At 43.0% G+C, this 26627-nt stretch overlaps 1 protein-coding gene across 16 annotated transcripts in view; it reads right to left on the bottom strand.

The window, feature by feature from the left end:
• The window catches only part of ADGRL3 (adhesion G protein-coupled receptor L3), a 509872-nt gene that overhangs the window by 169589 nt on the left and 313656 nt on the right, over positions 1-26627 (bottom strand). For 13 of the 16 annotated variants that reach the window (XM_032186442.1, XM_032186447.1, XM_032186430.1 and 10 more), the window contains exons 6-7: positions 6017-6031; positions 3395-4195 (exon numbers count right to left, since the gene is read on the bottom strand). In XM_032186442.1, coding sequence (XP_032042333.1) covers positions 3395-4195; positions 6017-6031 — 816 coding nt within the window. The remainder of the gene's footprint in view (positions 1-3394; positions 4196-6016; positions 6032-26627) is intronic. The other 3 variants (XM_032186432.1, XM_032186437.1, XM_032186440.1) reach the window with 1 other exon arrangement.

Here is a 26627-nt window from a genome sequence, read left to right as displayed (position 1 = left end):
TAACACTTAGTTTAATTCAATCCAGAGCCCTGTATTGTTTCTAGGTCAGATGAATCCAGCTTTGTAGCTCACCTAAGATTTTAGTACTTTTTTTTTTGTCTTTCCTTGTACCTTTAGCTGCTAGAGAAGCCAAGCACGGAAACTCCTGATTTTGACACGTTTTCTGTGAGATATAAAAGCCCATTTTTTCAATCAACGAGTTGGAAAAGCTCTATGACAGTGAAGATCTCACAAATGCACCAAACCTACTTGAACAAACAGACCTTTAATTAAAACATACAGAAAGTGTTTAATCACTGTGAAGAGTAAGAGGATATGATCTCTGCCTTTCCTGTAAGACAAAAGACTTCTGCCTCCTTCCAGGTTCCCTGGACAATCTGGGAAAAGACTAAAAATGTTTAACTCTAAGTGAACCGGATCCTCCAGCACCTGTTTTTCTAATTTCACATATCCTTGAAATGCATGATACTAGAAATTTCAAATATGTTTCAAATACGTTACTGGCTATTTTGGTTGCTAAATACATCACTTTTCTTGTTATGATCAATGTTTTGGTTTTAAGAGCTCTGTTTCTAAAACTTCACCCTTAATTGTTTTTTAACAACCAATTTGTTTGACCCATCAATTTTACAATCGTTCTTTTATTTTCTAATTAAGCTGATATTGTTTACATATTTTGTTACTCAAACTGTAAAGCTATAGATAGTAACTGCAAAAAACATTCTCTCTTTGAACATTACCTTGCTCTAAAGAAAGTGAGAAGCAATGGCAATTTTGAAAGAGGGAGAAAATATCCAAAGTCCACTATTTATAAAAATGAATTAATAAATAAAAGAATATTAAAAAAATATGTCCTGGGTTTTCACTGCTTTCCCAGTATTGCATTGGCTCCTGTTCTGCTCTTTGATGGAAGAGCCATGATGGGTTTAATCCAGCCATATATTTACTATTATATATGGAGCAACGCAGGATGAAATTTCACATTAGCCATAAAATGTGTTGCGTTGGATCCTGACCTCAGGAAAAAAAAAAGAATCACATGGACCTGGTCTACCAGCTCCTCTCTACAAAAGAAATTGGTGTTGAGCAAGTGTTTGCTCACCTATCCAACTAAAAATCAGTGCTTCTGTTTCACTGACTAGCAAAATAATGTTCCCACTAATCAGGCTGTGGGGGTAATAGAGCACTGAACTGGCTCTGCAAAGATATTTTTCTTCACTTTGAAGTGCCGTGGCCCACTCGAGTTGTCTAATCGAAAATTTCACTTTCTGTCAGAGCAGCCCTCTCAGAAGTCCTGTAAACCCGTAAAACAGTGAGGTAACGGGATACGAACACAGTTCTGCCAAACAGGAAATCCCAGCAATTTTCAGAAAAGAGAAATGCATGTAAAATTCAGCTTCGTGCCCACATTACAAAGCTATCAAAAATGTAGGAAAGGAACATCCGAGAATGCTTACCAGATTCCCTGACATCAGCTTAACCCTCTCCTTTCCAAGATCAAAAGCAAACATCTACCTCAGCTTTCCATTATAGTCACTCTTGGGTTTTAAATTCTCATCCAGACATCGGCGAAATTAAAGGGGAAAACAGAATGACATGAGGATACATCAAAGCCTTACACTTAACACATTTCCATACCTCTGCAAGATTTTCAGCTGCCCTCACATCTCGCCAGCTTAGACACAGTTGGGAAAATGGGATGTGGTGAAGGCATTTATTTTTTTCACCAAAAAAAGTGCAGATTTGAGTTTTTCATTGATGACAGCTTTTTTATTAAAGATGCTATTACTGAAAATGGTCACCTTATGAAAACCCGAGTAGTAGAGAGTCCACTGTAATACCTGTAAATGATTCACTGAAAAGGAGAGAAACCCTGTGAAATATAAGGGATGCAACTGATTTTCAGTCCTTGGGGATAACCAATAACTCACAAATTGCTCTGCTTCACTCCACCACTCAGAAAGTACATGCTCATCATTAAGCTGGGAGAATGAAAAGTATTACTTCATTTTTTGCTCATCTGAGATCTTGCAGAGGTCAACAACATTGAAAGGGTCCTTGCTCTTCCCTTAACAGTCACTTGGGTTTGTTCATTTGCCTCTTCACGATATTCTTCTCCTCTTCCTTACGTTTTTGTATAAAATTGGAAATTCACTGCTCTTTTACTACTTCTGTTCCACCCCTCCCCAGATTTTCATATTGCCAGTTTCTTTCAGCATCTCTTTTTATTTTTATTTTTTTTTTAATATGGATGACAGGCTGCACAAAGGAAAAGAAAAGCTCAGCAGCAAAAACCTCTTTGCTTGTCTTTTGGCAATCTGAAGCTTTAAATCCACTGATCTGCTTCCTAGCATTTCTTATTATCAAAAAACAATATTTTTGGCATAAACATGTTACTAACCAAGTAGTTTACTGTCTACATTATATTTCTTTCACATTCCTTTTTCAGCATTTCTAAATACACAGTCCACCACAAGAAATACCTGATAACTCTGACTAAATTATGTTTACGCATAGCAGTAATCATTTGAAAAATATTGAGCTAATACAGTTTGAAAATTCTTGCACCACCAAACAAGTCTGACCACAATTTAGGCTAAATCATGGTACTAATCAAGTAGCAACTGTGACCACGATAGTTGCAAAATGATGAAATTGGTAATCTTTAGTGACTATAACCCAACTAAGTAATTACCAGCGTAATTTATGACATGAAAAACACATGAGAAAGCTGGAAATCCTCTGAGGACTGGATGTTCGTATCTTAGAGAAAGTATTCGAAGACATAGACCCGAATGAAATTCAGAGGGGAAAAAAAAGCAACTTTAAAGAAAGAGAAACAAACCAACAATTTGGTAGATTTTGTTATCAGTTCCTCTCCTGACTCTAGAGATACACTTGTGGGTGCACGCTCACGTACGCAATTATTGTTGGCTTCTGTAAAAGGCCCGGCCTCCCCCAGCTTAATGGAACTAACTCATTTAAACTGGCTGGCAATTTGCCCCACACTGTTTGCAGTGACAGCATCTTCCATGCTTCGTTTTGCCAAAATTCCTGCAGAAGGGATGATGATCTTATGTACGGAGCAAAATTCAATTAAGAAGAAAATAGTGTTACTATTCCTGTGATGTGAGAAAGAACACGGACGTTTGGAGACTGTTTCGGGTTAGCTATGGGTAGCACACTCCTTTCTCTATTTTGTTTCAAGCTAAGACATTAAAAATATATTCTGTGTGTACTAACGACTGAATATCCATCGTAGGTCTTGTGGTGGGGCTAAATTTACAAACACAGGCAGACCATTAACACAGAAGCATATTTCAATTTGACACCTTATTTGTGTGGACAAATAGAAAACCCAGTTTATATTTTGGTTCAATATCGAAACCCTTACCTGCTCTGCTGTCCAGTGGGCCAAAATCCAAGGAATACTTCACTACATGATAGTTGTTCCATACATACAGGAGGTTGTCCCGGGGATTATAATCCACAGCAGCAATGTACTGATAGGAGTTTGGAAAGGGCACATCCACCATGCTATCCTTGCTTTGGTCAGTGTTATATATGTAGTCTATTTTATTCCCCGTGGCTTCATTGTCGTCATCTTCATACACAGACTTCACCACATATAAAATCCCACAGATCATGAAGGCGTTAGAAGCTGACCTCTTGTCATAGGCAGTATCCCATGTCCCTTCTATCCTTAACGTGTAAGGGTTTAACTGGCTAATGACTATTTTGCCATTATTTTGTTCTGTTGCATAGATTACCCACAGCCCGTTCTCATCCACAGCCAGGTCTATATCAGACTTGCCTCCCCAGCGGTAGGGAGAGGTGTCGTGGTAATTCGCATTAGCTATGATCGCCTCCCCGCTTTTTATTCTTGTCCGCAAGTCAAACTTGACTATGTTTCGGGTTCGCTCCTTGTTGAAGAACAAAGCCCCATCGTACACCACAAATCCCGTGCCATCCACGCGGTGTGGGAGTTTGTAGGTTGTGGTTGGCCTCCCGGCGATGAAGTCGTCCTTGGAGGAGTACTCCGTCAGCGTGTCCGTTCGGTACGGCGTCCAGGGCATGTAGTAGATCTTGTCAGATGCCTGCAGAGGGTCTTTGCACCAGGCACCGGACTGGTGGTCAGATTCGAATAAGTGCTCGCTCTGGTATACTCCTTTTAGCAGTCCAGGGCAAAGAAAAACTGTTGGAAAGGAAAAGAATTTAAAACAAAAAAACAAAGTTAGTGACAGTCCGGGGGTGCTTGGCCCAAACACTGAAACAGCCTCTAGGTCTGCAGCAGAGGACACTGGAGATCAGAGGAAACCCACAAGCAACGACTTGTAACTGGAGACCAGCCTTTCCAGCGGCCAAGTCTCTAGAACAAGACTTGCTCCATCAAATGGATTGTTTTTCTGCTTTTTCTATCAACTTTGTCTCATTTTCTTATTGCTTTTCAAATCTATTTTTACAGGTGTACTTACTTGGACCGCTCGCCTTTGTAAACTCTGAAATGAGTGTGTGCCCCCAAAGGATTTCTGGGTTTGTATTTCCAGATTACATTCTGCAGTGAATCTGTACCTACTAGGTGAAGGAGTAAACTCCCGGGGAATTGTTCCACATAGTTATTTTGAACAGCCCACTGAAGAGTGGCCTAGAAATGGAAATAAAAGAAAGAAAGTCCCATCCTTATAGCCCAAGTGATATTAAATATTTAACGGGTACCAACAGCAAAGCAGAGGCGAATCCCTTAGCAACTCAGAAGAGCATTTAAAGCAAAGGGAGTGGAAGGGAATACCCAACTACAGCCCAGTAGTGTAACTAGGAATGAGGTTTTGGAAGCCGCTACAGGACACACAAAACATGCAGTCCACACAATTGAAAATGAATGATGTATGAATGCTGAAAGGAAAAGAAAAGGAAAGAAAGAAGAAAGGAAGGAAGAAAGGAAGGAGGGAAGAAAGGAAGGGAGGAAGAAAGGAAGGAACGAAGAAAGAAAGGAAAGAAGGAAAAGCATCAAGTTCACTGGAGAGGAACCCAAGGTCTAGATTTTAATCAGTTAAAAAATGTCCTGTTAAATATAGTAGTGATTCAAACTTAAGAACATATACCTGCTATTGTTACATGAGAGGAGCACAGAGGAGCAGTTGGACTAACCAGGGTGCTTTGCTGCTCAGACTTCGGGGGTGGATGAGGGGGACTGGCTCGTGGCCGAGGCATGGGAGGAAGCTCCGGGCTGATGTTGGGCTCATGGAAAGGCCAACAGCCCAACCGGCTGCGCGGGGAGGCAACAGTGGGGTGTGAGGGATGGTGCGGGGCAAAACAGGTTCGCTTGGCCCTCACCATCCACGTCAGCACCCTTCCAACCCGGAGGGGCTGCACGTGCTTCAGGGGGAGAATATTTGTTGGTCGGTTGTCATGCTGATCTTCGTGAGCTTGAATAACCACCGCGATGAGATAGGCAGCGGGGAGCCACGAGGAGCCATCCCACCGCAGGATTAGGGTAGCACAGGGCCAGCAGATGGGATCCCACATCTGTACTCCCTGCTTGGAGTTTAACCAATTATTTCTGAAACTTCAGAAATTGATAATATCCGCTGGAGAGCGAAACAGGAGGAAAATCAGATTTAGCAGCTGGTGTAAAAGCGTATTGCTCTACTGGAGTCTCGGTAACCACCCCAAGGAGCTGGTACAGGGGTGCCATTTCTGAAAGGCTTTTGCAACGTAATTAGATATACTTATGCACATACGTATGTACACGTGCTTTCCAAATTCTTCGGGGCAGGAGAAAAGGGAATTATCTAAACCTTTGAATAGAAATTTAATGAAAGGAAGTGGCACTGGTAAAACTTTTCAGCAAAAATGAGTTATCTCGTGAAGTTGAGCAGCAGAGAGACTAAATAAACTTTAACAAAAAAGTAGTGAGAATTAATGACAGAGTATTTCAACTAAAACGTTAAACTGTTAAATAACTTAGCCTATACATAAGTAATATATATATATAATTTGAAAGGTATTTAATTACCTTTTTGTTCCACTTCTATTGTAGAGAGAGAAGTAAAGAGAGAAAGGAGAAAAGAGAATAGATTAATGGTACTGTATTGGCCAGGTACTTTTCTTTACCTCTTTCATATGAAAAGGAAGATTTAATAATTTACTTTAGATACAACTACATTATGTGAACATTTTTAATATATATATATATATATATTTAAAGCCCTTCCACCCATATACACTGAATAATATGCGGATAAGCTGATCAAAATACAGGCATATTTTAACTTTACAAATATTTTAAGAGAAAAAAAAAAAACAATACTTGGGGCATACCAACCCCCCTGAACTTTCTGAGATACCTTGTCAGCAGCCTTGGACTAGGTTCACAGAACAAAATGAAATACCCATACTCTGAAATACAAGTGATCCAGATTTATGTATAGAATGAACTCGTCCAAGGAGAAACATTATAAAATACACATCCTCATGTATTTAGCCAAAAACCTGTAAGATAGAGATGCCTACTTTATTAAGCAGAAGAATATTCCCTTATGACAGTAACAGAGAACTTATGAGAGTCAAATGAAGCCCATTGGTAGATGTTTGCAGAATATTGTCCCATGTCTCAGAGAAGCAAGCTCAGGAGGACTTGGGAAAAAATAAAAATAATACAAAAAGCACACACATTTTAAATATTGTAATACTTACATGATTGTCAGTAAGAGTACGAAGACTGATAATGATAACAAGTTAAAAATATCTAAGCGCTCTTTAAAAAGCCCAACCCCACATCTTGCAGAATGTTTTTCCTGTGAATTATTCACCACGCATAATAATGCTGCAGAAGAGGCTGTGTCCCTTTGGACACAGCCCCTTGCAGCCAGAATAAATATAAGCAGTGCACTTACTAATCTCTAAATGCTCACTTTCTGTATCTCACCGCCTCCTGTGAGAGGCTCTGGGGGCTGTCATCTGGAAGCCCCCTGTGGTTGTGGCACCAACCCCTTCTTCTGGCTGCAGCTGTGTGCATCCCAGGGGGATGAGGGTCCTGCATGTCTTTGCCCCATGCTTGGCTGTCTGCGGGGCAGGATGCTGCCAGGGGGTCAGCAAAGAGCTGGTGCTCTGCTTGGATCCCTGTGTCATGAGCCATGCCAAGGCAGCAGTGCACAGCATCACGAGGCTGCGTTGGGCAGCCAAACAAGCCAAATGGCCAAATCTCTGGAAAAAAAAAGCTATTTCTTTAGAGGAGGGTAGAACCTGGAAAACGATGCACAAGCCTAACAAAGGAGCAGCGCTGTTTTCCGTGCACCTGCCTCTCCTTCAAGTGGTACACAGAAAACCTCATGGCAATACACTGAAATGTCAGGATATCGCTCCTGCGTTTACCAGTGGTGGCGTGTTGTGTGTGTCAGCGCTTTTCTGAAAAGAAAACCAAGCACATGGCATGGTGAGGCCCCCAAACAGCTTCTGCACTCCCCTTCCTCGGGTGTGCAGGTTCTGTAGGGCCTCTTCCCTGAAGGTATGGGGGAAGACAGGCCCCATAAAATATCACCGAAGGAGAAGTGAGAACTTGCCAGTAAAGCAGTACGGTTTTGACAGCTGAGAGATCTCTGTTCAGAGAAGCGAGACAGGAATGCAAAGGTATGCACACGTGCTTTGTTTTCGCTTGTGCAGATCTCGCTCTGGCCCCTTCCAGACTGAGACACTTGCCAAATGACTGTCCTCCAGTGCTGGGATTGCAAACCCTCTGCATTTCAAAGTCTCGTTCGTTTGGATGGGAAACTGCAGGCTAAATGGAAGATCAACAGGCTCAATAATTTCAGGATAAGGCTGCAAATGCATTGGCTAGACATGTGGATCTGCACTTCACCATGTGCAGAGGCGCGTGTCCAGAGCCAGCTGTATAACAGAAGCTCCCCAAACGAACATTTTTCCAAGCTTAAGCAGTCTTTTTTTACCTGGGCTTTGATTCAGGCTGTTCTCTACCTTGTAACAGGTTGAGGTTAAAGGTAAATGTTTTCCCCATGTGGCTGTCAGGGCTCTCGTGAGCAGAGACAACACGTTTCAGTGCAAGTACCTGATTTTGCAAGGGAAAAAGCCAGCAGAGCTAAAAGGCACCAGACCCAGTGACTGGAGCGACTCACAAAGCAATTGCTCATCCTGTCCCAGGCTGTGGCTGGGCGCAGTTAATAAGGTATTAATAAAAACACTAAATATCCCTTGCAAAAGCAAGAAAGTAGTGACAGCCGTGCAAATATATGCCTTCACGCCACACCAATTCTTCTGGCCTAATGGGACACTGTACCTCTGGCAGCGTAGAAGGCTGTAATTTATGTTTCACAATGAGCAAAAGCTTTGGTAACACACTCCAACAACCGAGCAATATCCTAAAGTGAAGCTTCTGTGGGAGATAATATTTTCACAATGAGTTGGGTGACCTGAAGCACTGATCACCCTTATCCTGAAGAGCTTGGGCGTGTTGTCAGTGCTCAGTGCCACAGCCAGTCTTGTTACAATCCCAGACATGCTGCACGTTTTGGTGAGCTCCTGCACGGTGCTTTTGGTGCCTTCCCTTGTATGCATCCCACATACACACTTTCTGATTTAAGACTTAATGCTTTTAAATGTCACTAATTCCTCTGCTTCTACCTGGGACAACGTTCTGTTATTCAACGAGGTTGCAAGGAAAGCTCGGAGGGCTTACCTCATTGCATTATATCCAAAGGAAGGGTTGAATTAGGGTCTGATTGTCGCCTCATTTATGCAAAAATACCCCTGCAAACCTGTTTGTACACAGCACTGACAGATTTTTTTGAATTTTGTCCGATTACAGTCCATTTTACACCTCTGCAATGCCAAAATACGTTGGAATTGCCCGTTTGTAGCATTTAAAAGCACAGGAGGCACCTCATCTTCCCCTACAGGGATCTAAGAAAAAAATGTGTACACGTAGTTATTTCTCTTTCAGTGAGACCTTCTGCTTCTACTACTGACGGCGCATTCGTTTGAACAGAGCACGGGTATTTCACCTTGATTTCCTATGCTGCTTGCAGGCCGGTGCCTTTGGCTTCCACAGCATGGGAGGCTGGAAGGAAATCAAGAACCCCTCGGTGACGCTGGGGGAAGTTACAGGACTTTTCACGCACCCTGGTTTTCACCCATTTCTTCAGATGGGAGAGAAACCAAGCCCAATGTGTCACTGTCAGCCGCTGCAGCCTGCCCCTGCTGAGCCCAGAGCCGAGCAATCAGGCAGATTCCCTGCCACCCATTCAGAGAAAATCACACAAACAAATTAATTAAATACTCGTCGTGCTGCCGGGGAGAGGCTCTGAAAACACGCTCTTAATTTCCGGCACAATTAACACTCGAGCAACGTTAACTGCTCATTTTCTTACCACCACGTTGAGCTGCACTCAACTCTACAAGGCACGAGCACACTGCGGCATCAGGAGGGTCCTGCAGAGAGCTCTCGCTCCCTGGCACTACTTCAAACCCACAACATGAGCAAAAAACTCCTGGAAAAAAAAAAAAATGAGCCGAGCAGGGGGGGATGTTAAATGCAACTGCAAAAGTAAACAAAAAGTTGTGCCCTGTACTCTGCCAGCTGTTTTCTTCAGGACAGATGTGTAACAGCAGAGTAAGCGAAATCCAATCCCTGTTGCTGTCCTTCCCAGGTCAAACTTAATACGCAGAGACTCAGCATTAAGCACATAATTAAAGATGAAATTGAAGGACTTCTAAAACAGTTTTTTGAGGCTGACCTTAGTGGTGTAAGACGCAGCATTTCGGCTATTCTGAGGGTGCTCCGTGCCAGATGTGGCTAACTGCTGTTCTCTTGCCCCCACCAACCAGCTCCTTGGACCAACAGCAGAACAGCCACAACTCTCTCAGCCTTTGACTTGAGGGCTTCCCTACAGCACCCAGAGACAGCTCTCCCAATTTACATGGCTCTCCCAGGCACGCACACACCTTTCAGTGGGTCAAGCAGAAATAGGTTTGGGAACCTGCAAACCTAGCACAGTACCCCAAAGCATGCCCAGGGAGAAGTTGTTCAGAGACGAAGATGCTCTTCCTTTTTGAAGACGCATCCGGGCACAGGATTCTTGGTGTTTCTATACCAAAACAAGAGACTTGTTCAAAATTCAGTCCACCAAAGCACTCGTCAATAAATTCCCTTTTAGCTACCACACTGGGAAGTCTGGACAATTAGGCAATATACAAATGGTACCAGCATCAGACTCACAGCACGGGTTCAGCGTGGTGGGTCACTGATGAGAGGACCCAGCAGTCAGTCCTAAAGAAACTCCGGGCTACAAGAAAATCTGCTGCTGGGTAGGATGTCCTCCCGGTGATGCTAATAGTCAGAGGGCACACAAGCTCCTGAGGGGTTTCTTTTCCCAATCCCTATGATTTATACAAGTGGTTGAGGTTCCCAAGGGAATACATCAGCCAACAGACCATAGGCAACACAACTGGGGCGTGCACCTTGCAGGAGGGTCATCATCCTCTCGCCAGTTCCCTGGCGCAGCAGATCTAAAGTAAACACCTCTCTAAACCCAGAGAGTGGAAATATGTTACTATTTATTATTTTGCGCTTAACAACACACAAACCACAACATCTGGATTGCCAGAACAGTCAGAGAGATAGATAGCTCAGCATCGATATGACACAAGCTGTTTTGGCAACCTCGAGTTCAAAACGCTGCGCAAGTACCAGCCCCTGTTTTGTTCTGCTCTCCTGACACGTAATTAAAATGACAAAGGAGACCACATAGCCAAGCTCGGCGCTCACTCCCTGCAGCACACATGCAAACCAAAGCACGTTGGACCATTTCTCTCACCCTGATATGAAAGCCTGGGGTCCCACTGCAGCACAGCTGGGTGGCTGCTGCACCCTCAACACCCTAATAACGAGCAAAACCAGTCACAGGCACTGCAGCAAGCTGCAACCAGCAGGAGGCTGGCCCACATTTGGACTTTGGGGAAAGGAAAAGCAACAGCAATACGGTGTGTAGCAGGCTGGTCTTTGCTCTCTGTCCCTTCAGTACAACTGTTCCCGCTATGGAAGACACAAGCCTCCCTCCCCACCAAGCTGCCCCCTTAGCTCCTGCCCTGTTTGCCCCCATGAAGCACTTAATTTTATGAGCTTTTCCTGTGAAAAGTTGCAGCGTGCAGCCAGAGAAGCTCACTTGGGTCTAGGCTCAGGAGCAATCAGAGAGAATGGAGGAATTAGGATTTCTGAGACTATTTTGCAAATACAGTATTTACAGTTGCCACCTTCCCATTTTTGCCACCTGATTCCGTTTTACCACTTTTTTTACTTTGCCCTCAACATGACAGGTTTACTAGAAATCATTTCCCTTACCTTTCAGAGCAAGAACAATGTCAGGTTCCTTTAGCGAGGTACAGTAAATAAATCCGTAACAGATTGTGCTTTGTGCCCTGCCACTGCTTTACCTGGGGGATCTCCCCTGGGGGCACAGGCCCCATTAACGTTACCTGCCTTAGCAGCCCAGGAGCAACTCGACACTTGAATGTAAAGCACACAGACTTCCCGTCTCCAACCAGAGGAATGAATAGATTATTCTTATCAATTATTGCTGTTAATTAACCTTCTCGCAGCTGCCAACTCCTGTTATGAAAGAACCCCACACAGCTCTGAGCCTCCCTCCTGCCTTTCTCCTCCCGACCAAAACTGTTCTGCGAGCTCAGGTTCAAACTTTTTCCAGCTGCTCTTCCCCTTGCCCCAACGCTGAACCCTAGGGAACACCGCCTGTGACCATTACCAAATGGATTTAACTCCACTGTCAATGACCCTTTGGGCCTGGCCACCCAGTTTTTTTTACCCAGAAAACAGTCCAGCCATCCAAGCCATGAGCAGCCATGGTTTCTCCAGGAGAAAGCTGGGCAATCATGACTTACTGCACAGCAGAAGTGCTTGCATTTCACAGCAAGTAAAGTGCTAATCCTTTATTTAATAAAAGGGATGAATATTTGCTCCATTTCCACGTTATATTTTTCATATAATACCCAGGCATCCATAAACAAAGGTGCTCTGTAAGTACCTTGTGTAACAGGGGCCACGTATAACGCCTTCCCAAAATTATCGCTTCCTAATTAATTTCACTGTGAAGTTACAGAGATTGGAAACGTCGATAATCCATAAACGCTTTCACAAGCCACAACCTAAATGAGATCCTTAAATATGGTATCTATGGATTTGCAGAAATCAAAGCTGTCAGTTTTCATAAATGGATTTGTTTTTTTTTTTTAGATTTTTATTCGTCTGATAAATTTGTGAAACCTTTCAAACCATTAATTTGGGCTTGCTTGAAATGTCAGTGCTTTCAGTCTGCTTTTTAATACATAATAACTAAATTTAATAGATGTTCGCTAAAATAATACTAAGGATTATTAATGTTAAAACACACGTCAGCGTAACTTACAGTCATCAGGACCCAGGAAACCACTAATGTACATTAACTCTTGTCCACCAGAGGTTTCTGCCAGATGAAAAAAAAAAAGTTATAGCTTCCTACAAAATTGTTTTGTGCATTATAGATCAAATTTTGGACTTTTTGGGTAGAAGCCATCTTTTTGCTAGAGATTTGTATAATGAATGACAGGCATCGGGGGCCCTAGCCCTCACGTGGACTCTCCCCAAAACCCAAGAAATAACAAATGCTTTTCCATGGCACTGTCCCCTCGAGGCCAATTTTCTAGGAGCTTAAATATTATGACTTCATTTCCTCATTTTAGGTACCAAAACACACAAAAAAGTTATGCCTTTAAATATTTTGTTAAGGGGAAAGAAAAAAGAAAAAAAAAACAAGCATCAGTCTTGCAGAAAGCCAATGAAACTTCTGGGTTCTGAGTTTTGGGGTTAAACAGTAAAACCCCTGCTACGTGCCCAGCCCTGCAAGAGCCTATGTCCTTTGGCAGAGCAGAGATCAGTGAGACAGTTCTCAACTGTTTTGCAACATTCGGCTTTCCTGAAATTCTCTGAATGATTTCTATTCTTCCTTGGACTCTCTCCTCTTGTTATTATTCTAGGTGGCAGTCACAGTGACTGGCTCCCCTGAAGAGGCAGCCACTTCATCAGCTTCAGCAGATGCTGAATGTGATTGTGCTGTGCTTCTAAATGTATTATCCAAGAGGTAAATATTTTTTGCTCAAGTAAAGATAATTCACTTAAGGTATAATGAGCCCTGAAATATACTACACTGAATAAAAATATATTAAAAAAGAAAAAAGTAGCAGGTATTGTTATATTCATAGTTCATCTTCAGAAGAAGTATCTGATTTTTTAATGTGTATAAATCTCTTCTGTGGTGAGATTTTATGGTTAGAGTGCCATCCTAGAGATAAAGAAGCCTGAAAACCCAATTCATCCTTGATAAGGCATTCAGGAGACAAAAAGGTTGCTTATGCTACTCACTGTGTTTGTCAGAGGTGAATCATTTAATTTTCTCTGCTCTGTCTGAAGAAGCGACATAACCAGGCAAAACGGGGCAGGGCTGCTCCATTGCCCAGGTATGACCACGGCCACCACTTTTCCCAGGTTTGAGAAGTGCCACGAGCATTGGCCACTGCTCATCATCGGGGCAGATAAACAAGCCAAACAGACTTCTGGTGTGACCCTATGGCTGTCGCACATCCTTCTGTTACCTCTACATGACATAAAAAAAAAACGAGCAGCAACTTCTTAATTTACTGCAACAATCCCAAGTCGTTGTCCCGCCGCAGTTTGCTTTTGAAATTCAGCAATTAAAAAGCAGCAGCAAGATGAGGTTGGTGTGAGAGAGAAAAAAAAAAAAAGGCTCGTACAAATACTGTGTGAAATTCAATTACAGCCACAAGTCACTCAGCCAAACTTCCATTGGCAGTTGGCCTCGTATTGTTTCCAGCATGACAGCAGATGAGTGAGCTGCTATTAAATTGCAGCAGAATCAGCCACCTGGACATCATTCTCCCATAATAAAAAAAAATAAAATAAAAAAGGAATAAGAAAAAAGAAAGCCCGGATCCAGAAGGGGATGTAAGCACTGCAGGGCTGAGTGTCCGCAGGGCTTTTTCGGCAGCTGGCTGCTGCTGTCAATGGCAAGTCTTACGCCGAGCACCCAGCAGCCTTCTGCAACACAGCCCTGAGGCTCTGAAGAGCAAGAGGTGGAGATCTGGGCCCTGAGATGAAGGCTTGAATTAAACCTCACTTGGGCTGTGAGCTGCTTTCTAAAAGAGAGAGGCATTGCTGTGCGTTACTTTCAGCTCCAGGTTAAAAAAAAAAAATGGATAGCCACGCGTTTTCCAAGAACATTTAGTGTCCCTCTGAAAAAAGTCTGGGCACAAAATGAGCACCGAGCTGCTCGCTGCCATCGGGAAAGGCTTCTGCACATGTGGAGGTGGATCAAGAAGTGCTGGCAGCAGGGTTTTGTCCTCCAGAACTGCTGAATGCAGCTTTCCAGGACAACAACCCACGGTGCACCTCATTGTTGCCCACTCAGCCCAGGAGAACTCAGAAATGGGGCACAGGCAACAAAAAATGGTTTAAAACCCCACAAAGAGCTTTTTCAGAAATAATTTTGCTTGGTACAGCCAATCTAACCCTTGGAAGCTCTCATAAGCAAGTTGGAGTCTAGGTCTTACTGGTCTTGGTCATTCAGTCCACCTGTAACTGGGCTGGGTGAACAGGGCCAGAAAACCACCCCAGTCCTTCCTTCTCCTGCGATGTTAAAAGCACTGAAAGATCACTTGGCAACAGGGCAGATGTAGCTAATTCAGATAATTATTATTTGCATAGCTATTTATATCTTCTTTGCCAGATTAATTGCAAACCCTCCTTGTCTGACTTTTAAAAAAAGGAACAATAGCCTGATGTTCATTAAAGATTTGTCCTCGTCCAGGCATGAGATAAATTTGGGATGTCGAGAGCCTGACAGAGCCATCAAGGCAAACGTTAGGTACCTTGCCTTAAGCCATAAACGGGAAGGGAAAACATCCTAGGTGGGGGAGTGCTGAATTGAAGCTCTGTGTCTTTTGGTCAGATTTCTCTCCAAAGAGGAATAAACTGTTTGTCATACTGCCAGTTCCAAGACTAGCTATAAAATAATGGATTCCACAGGCCCAAATGAGGCTAATCATGATTGCCAAGGCATGTCTGTGCTGTGAGAAGTGAGTGAAATCTGATGCTCTTCAGAGAAAACATTTTTTGAAAAGCTCTTTGCTCTGCAATAAGCCTTGGCAGTTATCTCATGTCTTTGAGTATCTACCATATTTCTTGTTTGATTGCGAGGCATATTGCTGACACCGGCTGCTATGGCTGAGTTTCCTTTAATAATGCTTGGTAGGTAAAACACCACTTCGTTTCAGCTGTTGAGAAAACCGTGAGGACGGATTTCGCATCAGCTGCCTCTCTCAATAGTGCTTATTCTTAAGTGTCTCCAACTGGATGCTGGAGTAAAATGCCCATCAAAACAAGAAAAGTCTTTCCACAAAACCGGGCAATAAACCAACGCGTTTGTTTTCTCCTCTCTGAATCGGGGAACACCTACGAAGTAGCTGGAGAGGTGGGATTTTACCGCAACTGCTACGGAGAGCCAGTGAAGAGCAGAGAAAGGAGGCGTCGGAACTGGTGCTTTGGAACAAGGTTTTACAAGCTGCACGGCAAATGTTAACAACATGCACTATTTAAAAAAAAAAAAAAAAAGAAAAAGGAAGAAGAATAAGGAAAAAATCAGGGCATAACTTCTAGCATTTTCAGGCGTAAGTAATGAACCCAAGTTACACATATGCACAGGAGTGATTTGCAATATTTTAAGATTGAAATAATTCGCCAACCATGTCAAATGCACATACACTCATTTAGGTACTGGCACAGATCAGGCTTCAAGGCACGCTCCCAAAATGCTCTGAAGAAACAATCACTGGAGCAGCAATAGTCTGACACCCACATCCAGCTACACATCACCAAGGCGAGTATTGCTGCTTAGGAGCCTTCATTTCATCTTCTGCTTTCCTCCAGCTCTCAGCAACAAAACCTATGCTGAGATGCAGGTTTTTTTAGAGGAGACCGTGTCCTGCTGAAGGTGAAAGGCCAGGCTCCCGTGGTTTTCCCCACATCCTGCTCCAGATGTGCTGGGGAGATGGGAGAGGCTGCGGGCACGCCTGCATACGTGCAAGGGCACAACCGCCTCCTTGAGGGATGCAGATTTAGGCAACACCAAACGTGCCGCTTCAGAGCAGCTCCTCCACTAAACTTCGGGGCGTCCTCCAACCCCAGCTGAGCAAAACTCCCTCTTCCCCGCTGTGCAGCAGCATCTTTCTTACCTCTGTTCCACTTGTCTCCTCGCCGCGCCAAGAACTCATTAATCACTGGCTGCAGGAGCGCGCAGAAAGCCCTCGCATACTTGCCGAGCTGACGAAGGAGCAGAAACGGAGCCAGGGGCTGGCGGGGGTCCCCACGGTGCTCCGGGGGAGGCTGCACCAGCCAGGCTGCCACCGGCGGCGGCTGCCACACAGGCGGAGCCGGGGCAGGTTGGCGTTGGGATGTGTTGACTTAACGAAGCACGCAGGTAAACGCGTTAGCGGCGGGCAGCTCGCACCAAAGGCGTGCCCCGAGCCCACGCAGGAATGAAAAGCACTCTCTGTGTTTCAGGATTTGGGTCCCTACCGTACGAGCCGAGGACTGAGAAGGATGACATTGCATTTTATACGTCGTTTTTTAATGAATAAGCGCTGATATAAAGCAGGGACCTAGCTGGAATGGAACTGTCACTTTAAAGGAATACATCTGAGACCTTTAACTTGCGCTGGTATATTCGGTGAAGTAAAAATATTATTCTGCTTGGGAGAACCACAAATTACAGCAATAAAATATATGCGGTGAATACGTAGAAATTTGGTACTATTTGCAATGAACTGAATATTAGGCACCACTAAGACCTATCATTTTCACCATTAATGAAAAAAAGACTATTTTATTTCTAATTTAAAGCATATGAATTTATGAAGGTTCAGAAAAGTCTTTTGTGCGCTTTTGCAACAGCTTAACTTCTAATATATTTTACATTCGGAAATTAGGATCCCTGAGCTCTTGCACAATATTTACTGGTGTACGTTATTACAGCGGTCAGTATGTGGTGCCCTCTCTCTATTTCTTAGCCAATGCAGTATTTTCACCATGGCATCAATAGATTTAAAAAAAAAAAAAAAAAAATCTCACTGGAGTAAAAAGAAAAAATTATGTGACAATGAAACACACTCATTTTGCTATGAGGTAATTCAATAAATCTGTCCACTTTGCTAAGGCTTAGTTTTTATGTAAAACAACACTTACTTATCTTGCTAGCTTCAAACTGGAAAAAGAATTAAGGGTGAGGTTCAGTTTTCAGCCCAGCTTTTAGTAATCTGAAAATAGGAAACAGGGCTAAGAGGGGCCCTAAGAGGTCAAAGGGACAAAGCCAGACGCTGGGGCTATGCACGCTTCAGGCTCTCTCTTTTGAAATCTCTCTTTTGGACAATTTAGATGAGGAAAAACCCAAGAATGAAATGGCCACGTTGCTGGAGGTTCCCAAAGGGACGTCTGCAGGGCCATGCCTATATGGTGGTGGTGATGGGACATCAGCCTTTTCCTTTCGTTGTAGCCTGCCTCTTCTGTTGTTGCGTGGCCTCATCTACCAGATCTTATGGAAACATATTAGAGCCTAAGCCCACGAGAAGCACAAACAGAGCTTACAGTGTCTCCTGGGAGAGCCTTCTGAAGACACATCTTGCCACCAAACTACTAAATAACCTTGGGGGTGGGAAGGAAAGGAAGAAGCTGGGCATTTGAGAAGAACTGGACCAAACCCAAGCACAACTGGGTCACCTAAGATGACCTGGTGAAAAGATGCTGTGCTAGGCTGGAAGTGAAACAGTTTAAGAAGCATCACCATTAAGATTGGTGAGAAAACACAACCCAGAGACCCAGAATCATTGAATTGTTAAAAAATTCAGATCACTTGTAGGCATAATCCAACAAAGGTTTGATCTACTCTTTGGCCTCAACAAGCTTATGAAACCCTAGGTGTTGAAGGCAAGAGCAGTGACTTGAGTGAGAGATCGTGGGTAGCCCAAGAAGAAGCTCGTGTGGCTTGATATTTCACAAATGTCTACTTTTATAAAAATATTACGAACTATCAGCATGTTACCACATTGTCACCAAGCTAATGAGAAAAACAAGAGAGCTCCTGTGATGGCTCTACTGGCCCCAGTGAGGTGGAACACCTGCTCCTTGGTTTTAAGGGCATTCCTCTAAATTAACAGAAGTCCAACCCATTTTGAAATGCTCAGAAAATGGCACAGAAAAGCAGCGCTGGCTCTTCTCCTTCAGCGTCTGATCTAGGGTATTTTCACCTCGTGTGTCGGAGGCTCAAAGACTTTTAATAACACCAGATTGTGTGACCTGAGACTTGGAGAAAGGATGAAAGTGTATGCGTTATCTAGAAAGGCTGAGACTGCCCTTCTCTGAAACAAGGAGTGGGTGATGGGAGGCAGGGAGAGGGCTCTTGGCAGCTGGTGCTGCCTGTCCTGGTGTCAAACTCTGACACAGGGGAAGGAAAAAGGGAAGATGAATGGGTCAGCTCCAGTTCTGCAGGCTCACAAGCAGCTGGGGACACAGCTGACACAGGAGGAGGAGGAGGAAGAGGCAGCAGAGCCATCCTGCCCTTTGGCATGCATGTCAGCAATGTGGTGTACTCAGTTTTTGATGATCCCAGGCCAGGCTTTCAGCAAAGGAGCCCAGCGCTGGCTGCAGTGTTCAGGCCAGGCCATCTCATAGTCTAGGACTTTTTTTTTTTTTTCATAATTTATGACTTCATTCAGCAGAACATGTGCCACTGAAACACACCATTGGAAAGGAATACAAAATGAGCACAAACATGCTTTCTTTAGGCTTCCTCATTCACTTCGTACTGTGTTTCAGGGTGCGGTAGATGAAGAAAAGACGTCCCCATCCCCACAGAAATCCCCACAGCCCTCTTGCAGGAAGGCAGATCCAGAAGAGCCCAAACAAACCCACGCTTTCTTGTCCTCTGCCTATGTGACCACACATCCATCTCTTCCAGTCGACTTATCTGCCACTCTCGCCCCCGCAGCTGTGCAGCAAATAAAGTGTTCCCCACAACAGCTGCAAAATGTATAGGTAAAGACAGAGCCGATCAATTTACAGCACCCCCCGCCACCAAGCCAGGCTGCTAAGCAGTTCATAACCCCAGCAGATGCCTCTGGTTTCAAGCCTTGGGAACCTTCCTGACAAGGCTCTGGCATCGCTCTTTTCATGACCAACAGGCAAGAAATGCAAACTGGGAACAGCCCGCTTTGCTGGCTTCCAGCTCTTCCAGAAGACCTCTCTGAGAGTTTGCAAAATACTAGAACTAGGTATTACACAGCTGCTCCCTCCAAAACTGCCCCCGAGTAAGAATTATCCCCAGGTAAGGAAGCAAACACAAATGTCAGCACCCTGAAGCCTTGTCAGAGCAAGGATCAGTGACCCTGCACACTGGCCATTTGTCAGGTATCCAATTCACTGCTTACGGCAATTCTGAGTTCACAACTCTCTAGGAATACTATTACTGCAAAAAGAAAAAAAAAAAAAAAAAAAAAAAAAGGATTTTACAGTTTGCTCCAAATCATGCAGCGAAGTCAGAGGAAAACTGGACCAGGTGCTCACAGCACAATCTGTAGCGAATTAAGTGAAGTGAAATTGTTTGACATATGCACAGCCGTGCATGAACGCAAGGACAGGAGAAGTTTGTTCAACGAAAAACTGAGATGACAGGTCCAGTACCGTCAGAGCTCTTTGGAGACCTGGATGTCCCACAGAAGGCCTCCATTTGCTAAACATGCATCATTCCTTCCTGAAACACAAGTGGAGCCAGGAGAAAGCATTCACAGAATAAACTGCAGGAGCACATTGCAATCTCTTTTTTTTTCTCTCTCACTCTCTTTTTTGGGGGAGTGGGGGCTGTGAAACTTGACTATGTGTAAGTTAAAAGCAAAATACAACCCCCCCCACCAAATTAGGTATTTTAAAATATTTAAATAATAATAATAATAATTTAATTCCAAAGCCACATACCCTTTGGATTGGACTTGCAATTTTAACTTCTTGAAAACTTGTTTCACTACTTAAAATTCTGGTCGTCTCTGATTGCATCACAACCAAATAGAGAGAGAAAATACCAGCCAAAAAGAACAAGGCTCATTTTCCTAAAGAAAAGATATGAAACAATAGCTTCATGACTTATGTGCACTGAAAAAAAAAAAAAAAAAAAACAAACTAGTTTTAGAACTATATATATAGTCTCAACTTGTCATGCTGATTCTCCTAAGCAAAGGCTTTCAGAGATAAAAAGGTATTTTGTTTTCACTTGGTAAAAGTTACGAAAACAATATCAACACTAAATAAAAAGTAAAAACCCCTAAGACAGTCGGTTTTGCTGTGAAGAAAGATGGCTTTTTCATGGATGTACCTTGTTTTGTTCCTCATAATCCTATTTTAAACACAAGCCTCACAGATGTTGCAAAACTGCTTCTCTCAACATTCCTGTTATGTATGCTGGGATTAAAAAAATCCCAAATTGTGGATCAACAAGCCAGCAACAGCACTTCCACTGGGGGTGTGACTGCCACAGCTGCGAAGATAACAGGCAAGGAAATGTACTGTTGCTTTTGATGGTACTTTTCCTATAGCAATGCCCCAGGGCCTGAGTGGAAACAGGCAATGGTCCACTGCTAATGTGAGAAAAGACTGCTCTCCCGACAGCTTGCAAGCTAAACAAACAAAATAGCCAGGGTTAATTAAAGATTGACTAAGATTCCCATTTGGGAACAGTGGCAGGAAAGTATTTCCTGATTTGTTGAAGGTCACTCAAGGAAGCCATGGAAGAGATAGGAAATAGTGCCAAACCTGGATTTGAGGGCTTTAACCATAGTCAAATATCAAATAAGAAACAAGTGCAAGGGTAAGGAGTGTCCATGGATCCTTTCCTCAAGAGATGGTAACTGCAAATGCAGCTATTGGCACCCTTCCAGTGTGTTGCGTGCAAGATGGCAAGGACGCCTTGCCTAGTACTTTTAAAGGGTGGTGGAGGGGATCACACCACGGCAAATTCCTTTTAGAGTTCATAGAAACATGGATAATGGATAATTCTTCTGTCTATCTAGTCCTGCAGCTTCAGTGTTGTGAACTCTCGTGGATCACTTTCCTCAGGGCAGAGCACGGAGGGGTCAGATTCAGCTGCTGTCATTCAAGCCTTTGATGTGTTTTCCATAAACTCAGAGCTATCTTCTCTCTTGCAGCCTGCCTGGATGCTTGCTGGTTGTCATCAGCAAAGCCTAGGTGAGACTAGAGAAAGACTGTGCATGAGGGAATCAGACTGAAGGGACTGAAAACATTTCTTACCTTACAGCATTGTTTTCAGCTGTTGGGCTTGCCAATTGCCCATGCACTTCCCAGCGACTGACTCCCCAGTATGTTCAACTCCGAAAGGTTGGTTCTTTGAGTAGCAGGAGGAAGAAGAGCCTGCGTGGGATGTTTCTCTGTCTTCTTCAGCTTGTTTCTTTTCCCTATGAGAGCCAAGCCTGGCCTCCGCCATTTTAAGGTCGAACTCCCAGAACAGGCCACACATGTGACAACCACCAGGAGGTTAAATCTGATCACAACACAGCTGCTCCCTTTTACACGTCAGCTCCCAAGAGGAGGGGCCGTGGTCTGTGCCCTGGACAAAGTGCCAGTTGCCTTCTGGATACACTTCAAGTCACCACAATGCTTGGCAAAGACCCTGAAGCATCTCCCCCAGGCACCCCGTTGTTGGAGCAGCTGTCTGTGAATGGACCTGCTGACGGTACCCATCCCAGGAACGGGAACAGCCAAGGAGGAAACAGCCTTCATCTCCAGCAGTAAAAGCTGCTGAGATGCCACCAGCACGGTCACCAGTGGTGAAGCATTGTTGTGAAGAAGGCCTGAGGCAGCTGGGGATGGAAAGGGGGGTGTTGCTCAAGGGCACCAAATGCAGGGAAACAACATGGGGTTGGAGCCACAGCCCCTTTGGAAACTGGTCCAAGGGTGCTGCTGTCCTTCACATCTCTAGGAGAGCACCAGGGCATATGGTGCTCTCCCTGGTGCTCCTTCTCCCCCATTCCTGGTGTCTACACAGCCTGTTAGATGCCAATTTAATCACGAGGAAGAGTATGTGCCAATTTACCACTAATTTGACACAAACAGAGCCGCCCCAGTTTGCAGGGGCAAATAGATAAAGGCCTGTTTTCTTTTCTAGTGATGGCAGAGGAATTGAACAATCAGCGAGATGCCACCTTCAAAAAGCACAAACCAGATTCATCAGAAGTAGAAAATACAACAGCAAAAGCAGTAGTAAAACGAGATTTCAGATGCTTCAAGAAGATAAATGCCAAGATAGACAGGTACCAGTGGGGCACAGCAGGGTAGGCCCTCTGTTACGTTTTCAGCTTTGCCTGGCCATGATTGCACGAGCAGTGTGATGCTGTGATATTTGTGACATGCACACAACAACTCGTCACAGGAGCTTTGACTCTGAATCCTACTGTAAGGGTAGCAATAAGCCTATTAGATTACACAAAAAGTCACAGAATCATCTAGGTTGGAAGAGAGCTCCAAGATCACCGACTCCTGCCTCTGACCTAACACTAACAAGTCCTCCACTAAACCATATCACTAAGCTCTACATCTAAACGCCTTAGCATATTCATGCAGTAAGGACAGAAAATTAAAAAAAATAACAAAACAAAACAAAAAAACAGCAACCCCTTCTCCTTTCCCCCTCCCCAAGAAACAGCATGACATGTAGTTCTTTCCATGAAGGGGTTAAGTGGCTCTGCAAAGTATATCTTGCTACCACTGCTCACACCGAGGATAAATAGAGAATATTTGGTGTTCAGAGAGGACGTCCACTCCGAACACTGCAGTCCTCGGGGAGGAGCTCTGGGAGCAGCTCAGCATGATATTTTTTTGTTACTTTCTTTGTTAATAAATCTAAAGGGGACTTTGGGCTTTACATGCAACACGGACCTTATTTATAGAGCAGGTCAGGGAAGACTCCTGCTCACAAAGTCGATAGTGGAAAATGGCACCGCTGTACACAGTATCATCACACCAGGGACCTGAGTGTGCAGAGTGCTGAGCTTGTTGACTGTAATCAAAATTTCTGATTCGTCTTCCAACCTTTAGCCATATAATGACTATGTTTCACAAGCAGAAAACTGGAACAGAAAATAGTAGCCAACAGGTTAGGGCATAACTGGGTCTCCTTCTGGACCATCAGGATTCATCCAAGTCACATCCAGTCAACACAGTGTTTGCAATCATGACCTTCTCTGGCAATTACAGCTCCACTTTCCTTTTAAAATGCTTTATCCAGCAACGATTTTGCAGCTCCATGAAGCATTCCTGATTAGATTTTCAACACTGTTACACATGAGGTCTCTTGTACAGAATAGTTTCCACACAGAGAATGTGAGAATTGCCATTCAGCAGTTTTCAGTGCACGTTTGGAAGAAAAATAGAAAGAGAAAAATAATATATATATATATATATACACACACTTTTTTTTTTTTTAAGGACTTTAGAAGTGCTCAAAAATTCTTTAAAAACAAGTCTAAGGCTTTTTCTTTTTCTTTCTTTTTTTTTTTTTTTTTCTCAACATGTGCATTTAAGCAAATGCATATAAATAAATGAATGTGTGTCCAGAGCACAAATTTAACAACTCATAGGATCATATGTGTTCAGAAACTGCAATCCAAAATTACAACCACCAATAGCATCATCATAGGCTATTGCCCTCAAGTTTTATGGCAAACAAAGGAGGAAGAAAGAGACTTCTCAGCTTCTCTAAGATTAACTCTACATATTGGAGTTGGGGATAGGAAATACAAATGGGATATCCAACAGTCTGTAAGAAACCTTCAGTTCTTACCAGACAAAGCATTACAGTGGACATTTTAAAGAGGAAGGGGAAGAGGAGAGATGCATTATGACCAAAATAATTTGCAGTCCAATAGGAAGAACACTGAGTTTACTACTGTGAACTCAGTGCTAGTTTATTTAGAAGCAATATCCAGCAGAAGGAAGGACGGAGAGAGAGATCTTGCACCTGCTAGAAATACAGCCTCTAGCACCAACGTGAAGCTGTAAAGCCAAACCCTGTTTCCTTCCCAACGATGGAAATCTAATACTAGGGAGTCAGGGTATTAGCAAGAGCAAACCAGGAATGACAAAAGGAAAAAAAAAAAAAAAGAACATAAAAGCATGACTTGTCCTCCTTATACCTTCACATTGCAATGCTTCTGACCAAAGTATAAAATGTTGAGATGCAACTGGTTTAAATTATCTCCATAATCACAGACAGCCTTCTTTTCCCTAGGATGCTATGTGGCAAGCCTGGGCATCCCCTGAAGCACTTTTCAAACAGCTTGCATTTGGCAGCTTCTTTCTGCCACCAGAAGCTAGGAGAACAAAAACCCCAGGCTGCAATTTCAGCTCTGCAGGTATATGCATGTGTTAGAGTAACAGCTTCATTTCAGGGGAGCAGGTATCAATACGAGAGAGAGAGGTACTGGTGGTTTGTTCACATCAGTATTGGAAACTTCAATGTTTAGGAAAACAAACAAACAAAAGGAACTGGAAAAAATGATGGGACACAGACAAACAGCTGTCAGTTCCTATGTGGTTACTCTATTACTCTGTCTTTCAGCTGATATAGTTCTAACTCTTTTAAATCAATTTACTGAGAAGTTCAGATCAACCTACAGGTTCTGCACTTACTGTCAAGTATGCACAGGCCTGCAATCAGCAGGCTTTTTATTATTTTATTTGGTCAATTTGCTTAAAAACAATGAAATTTTAACATCAACACATTTAGGGAAGTTCCACCCCAAGTAACCAGCTGCGAGATTTTAGTATGTTGCTCCACTACCAGTGAAACAGTCAAGGATTAGTTCTTCTGGAAAAAAAAAGAAAAAGAGAAAGAGTGCCCAAAAACTCTATTAATGATGACTTCACACTAAATGGAAGAAGACTATTTTTTTCTATTATTTCACTTGCAAGGTTCACCTGCCAGGCTTGCTATTTTTCTCACTCATCCTTTCACAATTACTCAGTTGCTTGAGCAGCCAGGAGTATCACAGGCAGTACAAAATGTCCACTGCAAAGCACCTTTAGCAAGATAACCATCAAACAAGGCTGCATTAATCATTTCTTGCAGACTAAACTTTACAGAGTCATGACCAATTTTTTACAACACTTCACTATTTCTGTCTATTACAAAAAATTGAGGGTTAAGTTGCATGCTGCAGGTACACAACAGAGTATTTATACTTCCAGCACTTCCCTTTTTTTCTTTCTTTTTTTTTTTTTTTCTTTCTTTCTTTCTTTTTTTTTTTTTTTTTTTTTTTGTAGTCCACATCAATTAGGTTTGGAGTCTGGCACACCATAAAGTTGGAAAACCTCTTCCACTAGGTATGTACTAGTGAAGAAGCTTCACCTCTGTACAAGCATGACAGATCAGGCATCTCCCTGACAAACTACAGTGATTTTTGTTTAGATTTAGGATAAGAGGAGGGCTCAAAGGTTTAAGTAGCAGTGCTGAAATTCTCTTTTCTGCTCCAACCCATTTCAAGGCAGGCAAAAACCTTTCCAAAAGGCCAAACGGGAGCATTTTCCAGTCCAAAATTCAGGTCCACATAACACATTCAACTAGAAAGACAAGCAAGTAAAGCCATAGTTTTCTTTGCTTGCCGTCCAGAACATCACTTGCTTTGCCATGGGTTTTTACAGAGCTGCCACACACCACCACAGAAATGTCTCTGCTGCAGGACTGGCTGAAAGGAGACATTGGGATGCTGCTAGCTTTTAATTTACATGTGAAAGAAATCCTGGCTTTTCCAATAAAATGTGTTTTAGAACAAGAGATATTTGCATATTTATTTTTAATGGAACTAACAAGCCACATAATAAAACCTACAATCAAAGGCAAAACACTATAACATTAACTTTCTCTTAGGTACCTCCAATTCAGTATTTTCTGTAGCACATCATTCTTCGGGGCTTTAATGTCTATGCTTTTATAGACCTAAAACAATTCTTACTATTTCACTTAAAAGAAAACCTGCAGGGTGTGAAAAGGAGGCTCTAATTGACTTATTTTGTTTTATGACAAACTGTGTCCCCAAATTCTTTATGCAGCAAATTGAATTTTCAAACCGATGCTTATCGTATGCACAATTCTTTCCAGAAATGAATTTTTAAAACACTGGTACTGGACAGACGACTGGGGGTAAAGAGCTTGCCTGATGTTTCTAAAACTAATGGTCGCACTAAAAATGTCAGTCTGAAGAGGAAGTAACAATTTTGGCTTCTACTGCTAATTTCGTAGGTTTCAAAATTGTATTAGGGCTTTCATTTACTGCCAGCGTTAATCAGGAGACATATAGCTGTAGGTCAGTGCAATTATGTGCATTTAGAAGCAAGTCCATCATTTCTGCATAAGATTTTTCTTTTGAAGTGAAGAACGGTTTTACGGTGAATATATACTGTTATTCTTCAATAAAAGCTTTTTCCTCCTTATTTT

Source organism: Aythya fuligula, chromosome 4 (assembly GCF_009819795.1).
Source record: "Aythya fuligula isolate bAytFul2 chromosome 4, bAytFul2.pri, whole genome shotgun sequence".
NCBI classification, from domain to species: domain Eukaryota; kingdom Metazoa; phylum Chordata; class Aves; order Anseriformes; family Anatidae; genus Aythya; species Aythya fuligula.
The sequence above is the reverse complement of the archived record's forward strand: the minus strand, read 5'-3'. Positions and strand labels throughout refer to the sequence as shown.